Genomic DNA, 16,964 nt, shown 5'->3' with positions numbered 1-16,964 from the left:
TGCGTATCTCTTACATACTGCAATGCCGAGACCTAAGGGGAAAGGTTAGTGGAATATCAACTTCAGCCCTGAACTGCCTTGGACTCCATACACTGCAGTGAGAGCTTCAATGTTGGTTAATATCAGGGATTGTTTCCATTAGAACCAAAGGCTACAACATAACGAATTAGTAAAAACTGAGCTTACCCTGATTATACCAATTGCTCCAGCTCGTTTAGAAAGCAAAGTTTTCATAGGCTAACAAACTCCACCCTGACCACATGTGCCTGGTGCCAGCCAACTTTACAAGATGTCTCCAGCAACTGTGCTAACTGCTAAAAAGCCACCCTAAACTCAAAGAATATCGGTGCTATTCATGAGGCATGACAAACAGCAGACCCATCTGGACATACATAACTTAACTACATTAAAGGCAGGTCTACACTACAGCAGGGATAGACACTGAGATCGATCCACCAGCCGTCGGTTTAGTGGGTCTAGTAAAGACCCACCAAATTGACTGCAGAGCACTCTCCAGTTGACCCCTGTACTCTACCTCCAACAAGAAGAGTAAGGTAAGTCGACGGGAGATTTTTCTCCCGTCAACCCCCCGCGGTGTAGACCTCATGGTAACTCAACCTAAGGTATGTAGCTGGACTTGCGTAGCGTAGGTTGACTTACCGCAGTAGTGTAGACCTAGCCTAAGATTCTGCATCTGGCACAAAAACCACTTGATTAAAAGTCTTGCCCCTCCCAAACATCAGGCCTGGTCTTACTAGCCATGCATTCTAAGTGGCAAATCTTCTAGAGGAAGTGGGAAAGAGCCATAAACATTCTCTTGTGCCCTCAAGTTTATAGTTGCAAGCTGTGAAAAGTCTTTATTCTTCCTAAGGTTTTTTTTTTTTTAAAAAATCACAGACATTCAGTCTGCACCTCCAGACCTCAGTGAGTGTGCTGATACATACTGGTGTTACCATAAAGGAGTATATAGCAACTGACATGTGTGACATAAGCCACAGTTAATGGTTTTCGATTCATCTTTGCTATGAAGCCCTCTATTTGCCTAAAGCACAGGTAACACGTTCCACTACAGTTCAACCAGACTCCACACATCAACCACGAAAGAGGAAGCACCATTCCCGTTAATGAGGAGACTTCTCTCCATGGCTCGTTTAGTTCTTTGACATCTTTATCATGAGTGCCAAAAGGCAGTGGCAGCTTTTTTTAGACGGGCACACTCTGAAATAGAGACTGAAAAGGGCCCTGGGCTCTCATCAGCTCCACTAAGTCATGCAATCCCCACAAAGCAATTTTAGCAAAACGAAATATAGAAAGCCATTCAAAATTATGATCCTGGTTTACTGTATTTATGGAAGATTACATGGGACTCGAGTGTGGAATGGACCTTTCTAGGAACCAAGGATAAGGACTGAATGAGTAAGGAGAGGAAAGGAATGAAAGGAGCACAAAATGAAAGGAACTCTGAAGGGAAGAGGGGAGATAGAAACATGGCAGGAATGAAGAGATGTCTGGGAGTAGTGGCAGGGAGAGGGAACAGATGGCTCGGAAGCTTGGGTTATAGGGGATGGAGCCTTTCACCATTAGGTCAGAAGTTTGTTTGCTGCCTTGGTTATTGGTAGCCAAGTGCTTCATGGAAGCCCCAGATAATCAACTGAACTGAGTGCTTGTCTAACCAAATGTTCAGACTGTGGCAATCTGGGGTGTGAATCTACCCCACACTAACCTACTCCAAACTGTCCATGTGGACCCTGCTGACATGCATTAACAGTTAATACACTTTAACTAGTTCTGTTTCAAGAAGGACTAGATCACAGCACACGAAGTAACTGTTAATGCACGTCAGCAGGGTGCACACGGACAGTTAGCTTGTGGAGGGCTAGTGAATGGTGGCTTCACACCCCAGCATGCCGCATACTATAGGTTGGCGTAGATAAGCCATTAGTCTACTTCCTAGTAGGTAGGTTTCCTTATCACAAGAGAACCAACACACTTGGTAACTGAGCACCTTGGTAGTGTCAGTAGAAGAGACAAGGAGGAAATGGGCTTGGAGACTGAACTCCACCCCTCGCATCCTCAGAGATAATCCTGGCTTGGAAAAAGGACCAACACCTACCGGGGAGGCAGCAAAGCTTGGACACACCACTATCTGTGCTAAATTGTTCTGGAGAAAAATGGCTTTAGTCCCCAGCAGGGTCAAGATGGCATGTTTGACAGCAATAAATTCACTGAAAATAACTTATTGTGCACAAGAGAAAAGAGGAGAGAGCATGATCTTTCGCCTCCCCGCCAGTGGAATTAGCGGATGTTGGCAAGTGCTTTGGAGATAGAAAGGACTGCTTTAAGTATTATATTATGTGGAGAATCTTTCCCCAATATATCTGATTTATTTTGAAATCCTCCAAAGAAAGCCCAACGGGATAAATACTGCTAACCCATATACCATTTCTTTATTGGGAGGTGTGAAAAGGTTGTGGTGGAATCTGGAGAGATTATTTGATAAATCTGATTGGAAAATTTCAGCAGAGAACAAAAAATTTGCATCATTTATTCTCTCAAGTCTGAGGCTAGATACAGATGCAGCTGCAAGGCTTAAAAAAATACTGCTTGCACATGAAAAAAAAAAATTCTACTCTCCCAACTTACTATGAGCAACATTGATCCCTATTTCACTCCAATGGAAAATATTTAGGGCTGCAGCCACAAGTTCTGGAATGCTAGATTTATTCTACAATATATATATATATTTTTTTTAACAAGGAATGTCTATGAGATAAACATTAAAGCTTAGAAGTGAATGCAGTATTCCATGTCCCAGAAGATAGCTATATCCTATAAAAACACTGCTGCTCTGGAATGCCCCAATACAAAGCCATGTAACATACGTTTCATTTTCTGCTCCATTGGTCTTGTTCTTGCGCTGTTTCTGCTCGTTGCTTGCGGGAGGGGTCTGTCCCATGGCAGGTGGCTTCCGTTTTGCTAACATCTTTCGTTGTCTTTCTATCTCCTCCCGCTGGGAATTTATCCTCTCCTGTTGCCTTGGGGAGAGGGAGTGGGGTGGGGTGAGAAAGGGGCAGAGAGACTATAAAAATACAAGTAATGGAAACAGATGACTAATTACATGTACATAGCTGTTGTTAGTATCCCCCCCAGATTAGCAAAATGATTTTCAAAATCACTTCTCCTAGGATGAGTAAATCAAGTGTTTTAACACAAGGTATGGAAAGACATGCCAACTGTGGGAGGGAGGTGTCAAATCCTTCAACTTGATAAAGGTTAGTCAATTTATAGAGCGAGGGAGTCTTCATTTGCTGAAATATGAGAAACCCTCCAACGGATTAAATCCTGTGCCCAAATCATAATAAGCATGCAAGTGATGATCTCTCTACTAGTGAGGAGTTGAGATCATCTTAAAGAAAACCCAGGAATGAACCATGATTTATAGTTAGCCATGACAGGAGGTTGGCTTTGTCAGCTACCCCACTCACTTTTCATAGGTCCCTAAAAGGATCTATTCTAGATCACTGCCTTCCCTGCAAAGTGAGCCCTCTACTGCATGGTTATGGTCAAATGATCCCCACCTTTTAAAGGCAACTTCTTAAAGCAATTCAAACCTTTTTCAGTTCCACCAATGATGGACCTTCTTCTTGCAGAAGAAAGCTATCATTAAAACTGCCTGTCATTTTAATTTAAAACACAGGGTAAAATTTTGAAAAGCACCAAAATTACTTAGGAGACTAAGTTCCATCAGCTTTCAATTACACTCTGGCAGTTAAGTCACAAAATGGGAGTTAGAGATTGCAGGTAAAACTTTCAAAAGCACGTCTATTTTCTTGTCTCTTGCAGAAGAAAACAAAGGACTTCTTCCCTTAAAGGAGATTCTAAAGCCCCGGACCATCTGTGCATTGCTTGATGAAATGGGTTCCCAAGTCAGACTACAAAGAAGTGACTCAATCTTAGAGGATTGTGCATGCTCTTGTCTTTGCATGCTTGTAAATAAAACATTACTTCATGAGAGATATATTTGCATGGAAGTCCCACTTAATGGCCTGGGCCAGGCAGGAATTTACAGGGTACTTCTATTGATGACTTGTGTAAAAGGTTTTTGTCATTTCCATTTCCTGGGTTATGCAGCTCCCTCTCTCTCCGAACATTGTTGCCAGAAAAAAAGTTAAGTATTGTGGATTTTCTCTTTTAAAACTTCTTTAAAAATAATACACACAGCCTGGTGCGCCCAACCATAATACACACAGTTGTGAAAATCCATCTAAAGATCCAAGGTGTAAGCAGATTGAAGACAGAATCAGGATTGGATTCCTGCCCTCCTCCTCAGTCCTATTCCCCCTGCCCCAGCATTGCACAGTTGGCCAGGTGCATTGAGAACATGGGAGGGTCTCTCTCCCCAAGAGGAAACAGGTGTGAATTTTACTGCTATTAGAACATCTTCTATATCTTTAGCTGCTCTCAAAGAATTTGCTTAATAAAGCAAATCTGTTTTCACCATAGACAAGCACTGCTGTCAAAGAGAAACCATCAGTTAAGCTAGGCATAAAAGGAGCAACTTGGCTTTAGCCAAAAAAACGTAGATATTTGTATTAAAAAAAAAAAAGGGGGGGGGGGGCTTGTTTAAACAAAACCTGAGTCCAAGAGAAATGTCTCCATTATTTGTTAAAGAACGCATACATACTTCTCCTTTGGCTTGCAGCCAAAACACTGCTGAATTAAGAACCAGAAGTGAGACTAACTTCACGCATGTTCCAAGATGAGAGAGTTGCAAAAAGAGTTAAAAGTAAATTTGTTTTAATCGAGTTTCACTTCTAACTGAAGGCATAGGTAAGATAATTAGCACTATATAATTTGTGTCCCTTTAACTCATTCAATCTTTATCTTTTCTGTATTTCAAATGGGTGTAAGATAGAGGCCATGACTATTTATAGTCACTGTGGCCTTTTTTGTGAGAGGCAGCATTAGCCCACTGTTCTGGCTACACCAATTCTGGTAATTAGATTCTGACTCCCTAAACTGCAATAGAGTTTTTACTGGAAGAATATTCTTTGCTGTCTGGCCTAAAAATATTGTCTAGTATTGTTTGTGCATTGTCAAATAGTAGCTCAGTTTCAATCTAAAGGGCAGTAGAGATCACCTCATATAGCTCACATATTAGTCAAAAGTGCCTTGGGGTAAGAGGCACGAGAGATGGATTTTCTTTTCTGCCTCCTGAGAAAAAGACAAGAGAGCTTCTACTCTTACTTGATGAGGTTCTGGAAAGCGTAGCCATCTGTCCACTGCTCGGTGAAAGAGGCCCCATGCCGGACTGTAGTGAAGTGACCCAGTCTCAGTCGATCCTGCATGCTCTTATCTCTGCATGCCATCTTTTCCTGTTTTGACTGAAGGAAGACAAGACAGTAGTGTTGAATCAGCAGCACTAATGATCAATTTTGAGCTGAAAGTTATGCAGTATTTTAAATACTCTGTTCTTAGCCAACTCTTAATATTGCCATCGACAAGGATCAAGATGAACTGGCAAAGCTCAGTTAGTGAAGCTTCCACAGCACCTGTTCTACAAACATTCAGCTCCATCTAGTTACAAATCCCTCACTTTCACAGACAGGAGGTCATGCCCAATTAAGATCAATCAGTGCCGCAACTAAAGCAATTCAAACAAGTTTTCAACACTGACACAATATTTCCTGATACCTTCACGCATCAGATGTAAATGGTTTAACAATATATAAAAAAGGACTAAATTAAAAACATTAACTGTAATGAAGTCTTTTAACATTGAAGCAGGCTGAAAGCTGGTAAGCAATAACCTAGTATTTTTATAGTGTGCTTTTCATCACTAGGACTCAAAGCACCTTACAAGGACATTCTCCATTTTACAGCTAGAAACAGGCAAAAGTTAAACAATTTCCCCTAAGTCACAAAACACATCTGACACCTAGCTCTGAGTCCTAGCTCCCATTTACTGGGCCATGGTGCCTTCTTGCATAGTCTCCTCCAATACTCTCTTGCACTGCTAGGATCACAGATGCTACTTTATACCTACGTGACCATCCACAGCAAGTAATGCCAAGTGAATTATAAGATGCAACAACTCAGGCTATTCTGCTCAGACGAATGGATGCTGGTTTCCTTTTGAGGTTGACAAAAGAAATTAAGCCAAAAGGCTCTGCACTCTGAAAGCCATTGCCCATTACCATTTCAGAGAAATAATTCAAAACGCATAGCTTTAATTCTGTATTTCAAATGACTACAAGTTTCACTCCATTCTGAAGAGCAAGTTTCCAGGGTTCAGGACAGGCATGACAGAGTGAGTGTGTTTTCCAGAGCCGGGTGGCTCTGGATACAGAGACTTGGAAAGCTAGCAGCTCACCTTTTCTATAAGGAGCTTCTTGCTCATTGTCACACATCTGTTCAACCGTTCCTTGTATTTCTCCAGCATCTTTTGCTGTTCATCAATCTGCCGTCTCAAATCACAGTTGGCCTAAAAAGAAAGTACACGAGGTCAGTGAAGACAAAATACAAACTTTCCATGTTCAAGGCTGCCCTGAAAAAGCCAAGCCATGTATCACCTTGAAAGGTACTCTACTCAGCTGGCTCCAGGGAACAGGTCAGAGAAAAGCAAATTAGCAGCCAACTTGTTGCCAAGATAAAAGATCACGTGAATCCACTCTCTATAGTATGTATCTGGTCCCATTACCAGAGTATCTGAGCACCTCTCAACACCATGGGAGGTAGGGAATGGATATTCTATTTCACAGGTCGGGAATTGAGGCAGAGAGACATAGGGCATGGCTACACTAGAGTTTACAGTGGTGCAGCTGCACCACTGTAGCCGCTCTAAGTAGACGGGAGAGAGCTCTCCTGTCAGCTTAGCTATGGCCACTTGTGGGGGCTGGTGTAATTATGTCCACACTGGCACTTAGGTCTGTGTAACTTATGTCGCTCAGGGGGGTGATTTATTCACCCTCCCACCCAAGCGACATAAGCTGTAGTGTAGACATAGCCTAAATTATGTCAGCATAAGTAACTTGCCCCAGGTCACATGGGAAGTCTATAGCATAGCAGTGAACTGAACTAGCGTCTCAAGTCCCAGGCTCTCACAATAATCACCGGACCCTCCTTCCTCTCTACTGAACACTGACGGGAAGCAGCAAGATGACATCCTTTGCACTTTCAGCTGTAGGATTGCTCTCTGGCACAGCTGGTCAGCCCTGCTATAGACTCTCTTTCTGGAAACTGGGATGTGTTTCAAGAACATCAAGGTTGCATGGGTGTTACCCTTGTAGGCTAGAAAAGGACATACCTAAAAAACAGAAAAATCTGTCATTTGGCATCCAATTAAGCCTCAAGTGGTGTAGGCCTCTTAAAAAAAATTAGGAGTTACTCCTGAGGTCACTAGAAAACAGAATTATTTGTCATCCTGGTTTATTTGAAAGTGTTCCACAAAAATCTTTCAAGTTTTTGATCATGCCATAAAAAGCATCTCTCTTTCACATACATATTCTCCTAGATATGGAGGCCAGACACCCAAGTATAGTCTTTGCAGAATAAGGGCCTTAGTGTGGTCAGAAACAAGCATTTTTTATGGAATGTTTTCAATACAGAAGAGTCTGGAATAAAAGGAAAAGTTCAGTTTTGCTTTCTACTCCTTGACTCTTGCTTTCTTCTGGTAGACAACATGCCTACATGTCTGATGGAGTCTTCCAGGTAGGGTTCCCTGCCCCACTGCGTATTTTCTCCAGTGCTTTATATGCTTTCTAATTTAGAGGACAGCTTCCATCGCTTCCTTTGAGAGTCAAGTGACAAGTCTACTAGATCTCATCATTTAGAATGAAACAGTTTCTTCAGAAGAAGTTCTTTTACTTACAAATAATGAGATAGAATAGCTGTACCCATCAGATCAGCCTAACTGCTACACTTGGTATCTCTACATATACTGGCAAGCCTGCCCATAGCTTCTACCTCAAGAACTCCTATTCTCAGCCTAACCAATTTGCCAATTATCCTTTGAAAAGATATTCACATTATCTCCTTCTCTACGAGTGTCTGTTTCCCCAAACGTAGTACAGAAAATCCTGATTTGTGCACGTGTTCCACTTTTGCAATACCAGGATGCTACAAAAAGCAGGTTTTTACAAGAGCCTTTTCATGTTCACACTTACTCTTAATAAGTCATCTATCCTCCCCTCCTTCTTCTCCAGGTCAGAGTTTTTATTGTTTTCTAGTGCAGATATTTTTTCCATTGTGAGGTCAGACTGCAGAGACAAACATCACAAAACAAAGTCAGATGAAAACAGGTAATATTTCAGCTACAGAAAGCTTGCTATATATTCGTCTTGGTCATTTGTCATGGTTCTCAATAGTTTATTCTAGAAAGTGGGGCTTTGTGCATTCTAGAACTCTGGTGAAGCCAGGATTTATTTTCACTCTTCTCATTCTACAGGGTGCACACCCCTAGCATAAAGGTCAGACAATACGAGCAGACAAGTGTTAGAAAATTTGGCTATGGGGAACACTGAAATCGCAGTGGCATCTGAAGAGCTCCAAAGGCCCCACCTTCTGTTGTAAATATAGATTCTTGTATTGCATTCCTGAATTTTGTTTAGTGCCCTTAAAGCCTCCGGTTTTCAATGTTCTCCCAGGCAATAACATAGCTAGCATGAGGGGAGGTGTAAAATGCACAGCCTCTCAGCCATGATTTCAAATGTATTTCAGTTCCAAGCTAAAATTTCAGTAGGTAGACAGAGTAAGACTGTGCACATTGAAGATCTCAGATTGGCTTAGACAGGACGTTAGTCTTCACACAGCCCTACGATGGCCTTGTGGGGAAGTATTACATCTGATGTTTGTGTATGCTCTCGTTTTAAATAACCTCCTCTAATTGAACTGTTCCCTTTTAACAGCAGAAACAGATACAAGTCTGTTTCTGAAAACTTACGTATTTGATTCCCTGTAACATAAACAGGAATTATGGGTACAGTGGGGATGAACAGCCCATACCAGTTGGCAATTGTTTCTTAGACTCAGACTTTAGGGCCAGAAGGAACCATCATCATCTAGTCCAGTGGTGCTCAACCTATTTGCCATTGTGGGCTGCATCCAATATACTACCCGTATGGTCCTGAGGATGTCACACAGGCTGCACCTCTGTGCTGATTAGGCTGCAAGTGGCCCACAGGTTGAGAACCAGTGATCTAGTCTCGCCTCTTGCACATCACAGGCCACAGAACTTCACCCACCCATGCCAGCAACAGGCCCATGACCTCTGGCTGAGCTTCTGAAGACTTCAGATCTTGACTTAAAAAGACATCAAGTTACAGAGAACCCACCATTTAATCTACTTTAACTCAGCAAGTGACCCACACTGCAGAGGAAGTAAAAAAAATCCCACAAGATTTCTACCAATCTGACCCAGGGAAAAATTCCTTCCTGACCCCAAATATGAAAATCAGTTAGACCCCGAGTATGTCTTTTATCAGGTCCCAAAGTGTTCTAAAGAGCAAGTAATCGCCATCATCAGTTAGGTAGGGAAGTATCCATTTTACAGTGAGAAACAGGCACAAAGAGGTCATGGGACTCGTTCAAGGTGACAATAGAGTGGCAGTGCCACAAATAGATCCAACAGTCCAAACGCAGTCCTTTGATGAAGTCAGTAGGTTGCCACCTACCAAGACTCATGTCCCTCTTCTCTTCTCCAGTGCCGAAACTGCACCAAATGTAAAGCTTAGATGGAAGGGGGCAATGTGCTTTACAGTTTGTTGGCCTATACCTGTGTCTGTTTGTGCTGGACGGAAATCTGTTTTTGGGAGGTGCAGGAATGCTCTGTGTTCCCTGATCCGGTAGAAGAGGGGCTGCCTTGCTGGGCCTGCAACAGAAAGCCAGCATAATTATCTACTACCAGGTATTAACGTGACTGCAATTCTTCATGCAAACACACACTCATTTTATATGGAAGATGCTTTCTGGTCTCAATGTTGTTCAACTAAAACCATTTAAAAAGTGCTTCCGAGGTTTGGGCTATGAGAAGAGAAACCGATCCTTCCCAGAAAGCCCAGCTCAATCGGTTAAAACTTGCAGTGTTGCCAACTCTCATGGTTTTATCGTAAGCCTCATGATAATTATTGTTTTCCTTAAAGCCCCAACTCCTGGAGTCAAGTGGATGTGCAACAATTTTGGCCTTCATTCTTTAAGAAAAAGTGAGTTTTTAGACCTCGTGGCTGTGGAGAAAGCTTCAAAATGTGACACACACCCCTCCCCCCCTCCAGCCTCAAAAAGCAGCAGGCAAATAAACACCAAATCTGTTATTTTGACATAATCTCATGATTTTAAAGCCAATCTCATGATTTTTGGGGAGCCGGACATGATTTTTGAACATCTGGGGTTGGCACTCCTGCAAAAGATACATTTCTATGAACTTTAATATAACTTCAGTAACATTTCATCAACGTTCTCAGCTGTCTTTATGCAGTGTTGTTGTAGCCATGTTGGTCCCAGTAAATTAGAGACACAAGGCGGGTGAGGGAATATCTTTTATTGGACCTACCGCTTTTGGTAAGAGAGAGAGAGACAAGCTTCTGAGTTTACACAGAGCTCTTCTTCAGGTCTGGGAAATGTACTCAAGAGTATCACAGTAAGTATAAGGTGGAATAAATTGTTTAGCATAAGTAGTTAACACCTCTCCATCACAGTGGGGAAAAGAAAAAAAAGCTAGGAGGGGCTCATCTTTTGAAGGTGTCCTGCAGTTTTCCTTTGAGGATTAGAAGAGGCCAGATATAGAGTTATCGCTTTGTGCTGTGTTCACCCACAGGTCTTTTATCTTTCTGTGAAAGGTTATTTGAGAGTGCAGTGGTTGTCTCGTTTCACCCACTGTTATTATTGGGTATTTAGTTCACTAGTACACCACACGTGATAGGTATGTGTAGAACCCCTGGATCTTGAACCCATGGCGTGCTGTGGGGGATGTTGATAATTGCAGCAGTGGAGATACGTCCACAGGTTTTGCATCTGTTGTGCTGGCAGGGTCTGATGCTGCTTTGAGTTGTTCTGCTCTGGTCTGTGGGGAGCTTGCTTCTGATGATGAGCTTAGTGAGGCTGGGTGGGGGGTGGTTGTTTGAAGGCCAGAAGAGGGGGATTCAGAAAAGATTTCTTTCAGGATGGTGTCCCCATCGAGTATGGGTTGTAATTGTTTGATGATGAACTGTATGGGTTCCAGTGTAGGGTGATGAACATAGAAGTGTAGGACTGGAAGGGACCTCAATAGGTCATCTTCTAGTCCAGTCCCCTGCAGTCAAGGCAGGGCTAAGTAATAATTAGACCATTCCTGATAGGTGATGGACTAACCTGTTCTTAAAAGCCTCCAATTACAAAGATTCCACAACCCCCCTAGGAAATTTGTTCCAGTGCTTAACCACCCTCACACTTAGGCTTTGTCTACACTGCACTTTCATTGTTAAAACTTTTGTCGCTCAGGGCTGTGAAAAACAAAAAACCCTGAACGACAAAAGTTTTAATGACAAAAAGCACCTGTGGGGACAGCACTTCATCCACAGGGGAGCGGCTCCCACTCCCATCGAAGCTACCACCCCTCGTTCAGGGTGATTTTATTTTGTCTCCACTGTGCATCTTACAATGGCCTGGCTGCAGCAGCACCAATGTAAGGGGCACAGTGGAGACATAGCCTTAGGAAGTTTTTCCTAATGCCCAACCTAAGCCTCACTTGCTGCAATTAAATGACAACTAGAGGTGTGCGGCTGGAGGGGGTTTCATTTCTGTACTGAAGCAGGTTCACTTGGGGTATTTGGGTGGCCCATTCCATGATGTGATCTACTTCTCTGGCAAAGTGTCCTTGTTTGGCCTGGGAGCTTAAATGCACAACTTTGCTAGATACTGAAAAATTATGGACTGAATAGAGACATTGGATTTATGGCTTATTACAGCCATATAACCCACTTACCCCCTCTGCCAGCTTCCCCCCCCCCCACACTTTACTTCCCCATGACTGGAGAGGTGTTAACAGGCCGCTTCACCTTTGAATTGTCCCTTGAAATATGTTTAACTACTTATGCTAAACAATCTGTTTACTTTGTATTTAGCTGCAACATTGAGCGCATTTCCCAGACCTGAAGAGCAGCTCTGTGTAAGCTCAAAAGCTTGTCTCTCTCACCAAAAGCAGTTGGTCCAATAAAAGATATTCCCTCACCCACCTGGTCTCTCAGCTGTACTGGCAGGTACTCCAACTTTGAGAGTAGTTGGTTTAGCCTAAAATCAGTCAGGAATCTACTTCGGCTTTATCAATTTAGCTTCTTACATTGAAATAAAAGCATCTACACCAGACAGATTTCTCCAGAAGGCAAGCCTGGAGATCCAGCAACTTTTCACATAGGTCATGAACCAGCTGTTAGATGGTAAAGACAATCACTAGTAACCCAGGCTGGATGTAAACCAGAGCCCTAGAGCTGAAAGACTCCACATCCCATTCCCAATCCCTTAACACAGCCTCTGCCCTGGGATTGGGTTTTTTTAAAAACTGCTCACCGAAACAAAAGCAAAACAGAGGCCAGCTCCCCTCTGTACCAGCTGCTCACTCTCAAGCCGCTGTTTTGCCAGCATCATAGACATCAGCGTTGGCAGAGGAGAGTGTTCTTCCTGCGGCTCCTTTGCAGAACTGCCATCTACCCCATATAGTGGCTGCTCCACTCGCCGCTGTAATACATTTAAAAAAATACAATAAACCTTTTAAAAAAAAAGGATTCTCTGGTTCTGCCAAAACTGTTGTCAGCAAAGCAGCAGCTCAGGAACGGAGAGCCAGCAAAGAGAGGATCTGTTAACAAAAGCAGGGCTCCTGGAAAGATCGCTCTGATAGCAGAGGTCAATAGGAGTGACTGGAATAACATGTTTGAAATGTGCTGCAATGCATGTGAACGTGCAGAACAGGATTCCCCTAGTTAACGGAAATACTGCCCTTCTCCACGTCTGCACATTTTGGGGCCGTTCAAGCAAAGAGCTGGAAACTCAAAGCCTTAACCAGACTATCTTAATTTAGGCCTTTGCACTCTTTAAAGGCTCAAACAATGATCCTTAGCTCTTATAGATCTCAATGGACTTTAGGTCAGTATCATCATCCTCATTCTACAAATGCTTCGTACTTTTCAAAGTCATTTACAACCACCCAACTTCACAAGGGGTGCAGGTATACCCATGTTACAGATAAGTGAATCGAGGCAGAGCTGCTCTAGATAAGCAACTGAACCATGATCAGGATCCAGGAGTCATAGTAACCTGGCCCCCGTTTTAATGGCAAAAATAAACTGCCTAAGATAGGTAAACACTAGCCCTATTTCAAAGCTTTTCAGGAAGTACCCATATGCAGCAGCTAAGGAGAAACCACTTTCACATCTTGTACAGTGGGTTTCTAACCGTTGTGCATGGCTTGGTACCATCAGAACAAGAAAAAAATATTAGTTACACTGATTAATTACGACAGCAGAATGCCAAGTACTAGACTGTTTTAGGTGTGATGGGATAGGTCTTAAAGTCTGAGAACTGCTCATCTAACTTTGTTTGATATAGTACTCAGGGTCAGGAGAGTGGCACCAGCACAGAACGCGGCTGAATCAGACACAGAAAATTGTGGTGGCCCTAAACTTAGTTTTGATCAGATGTTCTCCGAAGCAGGGCACTGCACATTGCCTCATTAAAATACTGTACATGGAAACGTCTCCCTCCTCATCGCTACACATTTTCCCACCCAGCAGCCTCTTCTCCTTCTAGGCAATTGCAGCAAAGGCAGGATACAGATGTTAAAAGATGAACTAAAGAAAAAATTTTTTTTTAAACTGCTCATCCAAAACATTTTTTCTGCCCAGCATTACAAACACTACTTTCCTTTCGGATAGAGAGCTTTATGGGATGGGGACATTGCAAGAGCTGAAATCTGAGCAGAGGGCTGTGAAATCTGCAACTGAGGGATAAAGGGATCTGAAGTAGGCAAGGGATAGTCTAGGAAAGCTGAGCAACCTTATTAAAAGATATTACCTTTCCTCCCTTAGCCCAGGGCACAGACAAGCTTACCCTGCAGTGTGAATAACCACTAGAGTCTTTTAATAAAAGGTGCTTAACACCTTCCTTACCCACACACTAATTCCCTAAACTGGGAGCGATATTCAGTTTTCTCCTCTTTTTCCCTGTTCCTACTGTTGTTGGTTTTTCCTTTTGTAGCCAAAGCAATGGTCTTACAGATGCATGCTCCTACCACAACACAGGCATAAAGTTAAAGTATGGTTGCAGGAGAAAGGAGAACCAGAACTGAAGACATGGAATCTGAAGAGCACTGTGGCGGGGTATATAAACCCCGCACCAGCATGGAAGCGGTTAAGGAGCTGCTTCAGGCTAGGGTGGTCCTGTCCTTCCACACCTGCAAATCATGCCAGCATTGGAGGAGGAGTTAGAAGGGGGAAACTCCACTCAGAAGGGGGCAACTCTGAGAAGGGAGCAGGCTGCTGAGCTTCCCAGAGAGGATGAGAGCCAACTGAGCCCCAGCCCTTGCAGACAGCAGAACACTGATTCCCTGCATTAAGATGGGAAATGAGAGACTTCCACTGGAGACCAGTGCACTCGGGGGGGGGGAACTGAGATACCGCCCCAGCCCCTCTGAACTAAGAGGCCAATATCCTCACTGAAGCCACCTACAGGCTCTCCTTTTCCTTTATGCTTTTATTTTACCTTGTCTGGTGATTGTGGACTGTTCTGTTTCTTTCACCTGGGACCATGAGGGGAAGAAACAGCCAAGCAGCCTCAGTCAGAGGGCTGAGCACCAGCCAGCCCTGCTAAACTGACACACCTTGCAGTGCGCATGGGTGTGGGACAATTAGACATGCATGCTTGTGCTCCCCACATAGCTCCTGAAGAGGGCGCTCTGCCAACAGACTCATGACAAGCACCTTTGTAAAAAAAAAGACAATGGACTTAGCTGATGCTGCCTGTGACATCAGTTTTGACTGCATGGGACGGGTTCTTTCCAGGTTTCTATATACTCAATATATTAAAATGCGAAAAAAATGCACTCAAGGAATGACTGCCCCTTATGCACTTACCACAGGATCCCAGATTCTGGGGAGAAGAATTGTCTTGAATGTTGTGCATGTAAACTGTCTTCCATGAGGTGTCATTAAGCGGTTTTTGCATTTAACTTTTCTTTTTAAAGAAGGGAGGTGCTGTTATGTTTTAATTCCCCATTAACGTTAAGGCCGCACTGGAAGGGTTTCATTCAGTGATGAATGATGGACTCTGAGGGCCAATCTCTCTCTTCTGTGGCACTCTGCAGGGTACAATGCACGGTCCCAGAGCACTCAGCATTGGAATGTAGACAAATATGAGTTTAGGAGGTATGCAAATGACTTCAAAATAGACTAGCCAGAAAAGCTCATTTGCTTCATTGTACGTGGTTTACTGACAGTATACTATGCTCCAGAAAAGACTCCAAACTGCCACACTGTTCTCCTAATGCTCAAGAAAAATTGAGCATTAGGTCCAGGCCATATTCAAAGGGTGGTTTTTAACGGTACTTACATGATCATAACAGAAAAGCAGCTTCTGAAGTATCTTTAAAGTTTTTTAAAATATTGGTTCTCTTCACATTTGAACCTTACAAAAGGGACCAAATGGCACAATGAAACTTTCTCAGTGAAAGAAGTTGGGGAATGGGCATGCACATACACTGGAAAGCTTTTACTGATTACCCCCAAAAGCTACAAGCATCTGAAAAATCAGTGTGGAATAAAATATTTTTCAGCACTAACAAGGATGTATTTATATTTCAGCAGCTCTATGAACCCCAGCGAAGAGCAAGATAACACTAAGCTAGGCACCATGCAGACACTGAAAGCCGGGCCCCTCTCTGGAAAAATCTCACAATCGAAATAGACAAGACAAAACTGTGCAGGAAGAGGGATGCAACAGACAAGCAGAGTAATCAGAATGACAGAATGGAAAATGTTAGTTTTTACTTTTTCTACTACTAGGAACATAGGCCAATCCACAACCTTTTAAGACAGAACTCATCTATACTGTATCAAGAAATGGCATCTGGGGTTTGAAGTATGTAAGATAAACTGTTTAAGATTGGACTAGCTCCTTGGAAACAAACATGCCCACAATCAGGCCCTGGACAGCTGGTTTTACAGCTATGATCCAGTTTATTAGCTCTGTATAGACTGAAGGATCACTGAATCTAATTCAGAGACTAAACAAAATCCAAGTCCCTTTCAATAACTGTGGTAACATTCTGCCCTATTTGTTCAGAAAAAATCTCCTGTCTGGGGCATATCCACTGCATCATTTAGCACCTTCCTCAGAGGGAATACTTACTGGTAAGGGATTGGATAAGGAATGCTGTGGCGAGGATCGGGCGACAGGTGGCACGCTTCTGCCAGGACTGGTTCCTGGACCACTTCCCCCAGCAAACTGACCAAAAAGATACATATGATCAATCACTTCATAAAGATACTACGCTTAAGCAAGATTTGGGGTGGAGGGGGAGGGGGGAGGAGATAGAAGCTGCATATTTATCTTAAAGTATAAAGACCTTCCCTATAAGCCCTAGCAACCTGTTTTAGTGGACACTGAAGACAACAAAAAATAAAAAATTCACTGACTGAGGTTTGGCCATTTACAAAAGAAAATGAGCACAAACTCTATCTATTATGCCCATAATACCAAGAGGGGATTGTGAATGCTTTCAATGGTTAAATATCCACAGCTACATTAGATATAATTTCTTATTTTAAATCAAGGGATATGGTTCAGGATAAGTCAACTTCTAACAATCCAGGTTTAGGAAGATCTTCCCCATGGCAGGTATATCTAATTGTGCACTCTGTACACACGCATGTATGTGAGGGGGTGGGGAGAAGAAGATATACACCTTGCTCTGAATCATCTGTTGCAGTCAGGAACAGGGTATC

At 42.9% G+C, this 16,964-nt stretch overlaps 1 protein-coding gene across 5 annotated transcripts in view; it reads right to left on the bottom strand.

Moving 5' to 3' along the window:
* The window catches only part of TLK2 (tousled like kinase 2), a 53,007-nt gene that overhangs the window by 19,106 nt on the left and 16,937 nt on the right, over positions 1-16,964 (bottom strand). For 2 of the 5 annotated variants that reach the window (XM_074940692.1, XM_074940688.1), the window contains exons 6-12: positions 16,369-16,464; positions 12,538-12,705; positions 9,773-9,868; positions 8,166-8,258; positions 6,374-6,484; positions 5,248-5,384; positions 2,883-3,035 (exon numbers count right to left, since the gene is read on the bottom strand). In XM_074940692.1, the coding sequence (XP_074796793.1) occupies positions 2,883-3,035; positions 5,248-5,384; positions 6,374-6,484; positions 8,166-8,258; positions 9,773-9,868; positions 12,538-12,705; positions 16,369-16,464 (854 nt within the window). The remainder of the gene's footprint in view (positions 1-2,882; positions 3,036-5,247; positions 5,385-6,373; positions 6,485-8,165; positions 8,259-9,772; positions 9,869-12,537; positions 12,706-16,368; positions 16,465-16,964) is intronic. The other 3 variants (XM_074940690.1, XM_074940689.1, XM_074940691.1) reach the window with 3 other exon arrangements.

The sequence above is a fragment of the Natator depressus genome, chromosome 27 (genome assembly GCF_965152275.1).
Source record: "Natator depressus isolate rNatDep1 chromosome 27, rNatDep2.hap1, whole genome shotgun sequence".
Classification (NCBI taxonomy): Eukaryota; Metazoa; Chordata; order Testudines; family Cheloniidae; genus Natator; species Natator depressus.
This window is presented reverse-complemented; position numbering and strand designations above follow the sequence as displayed.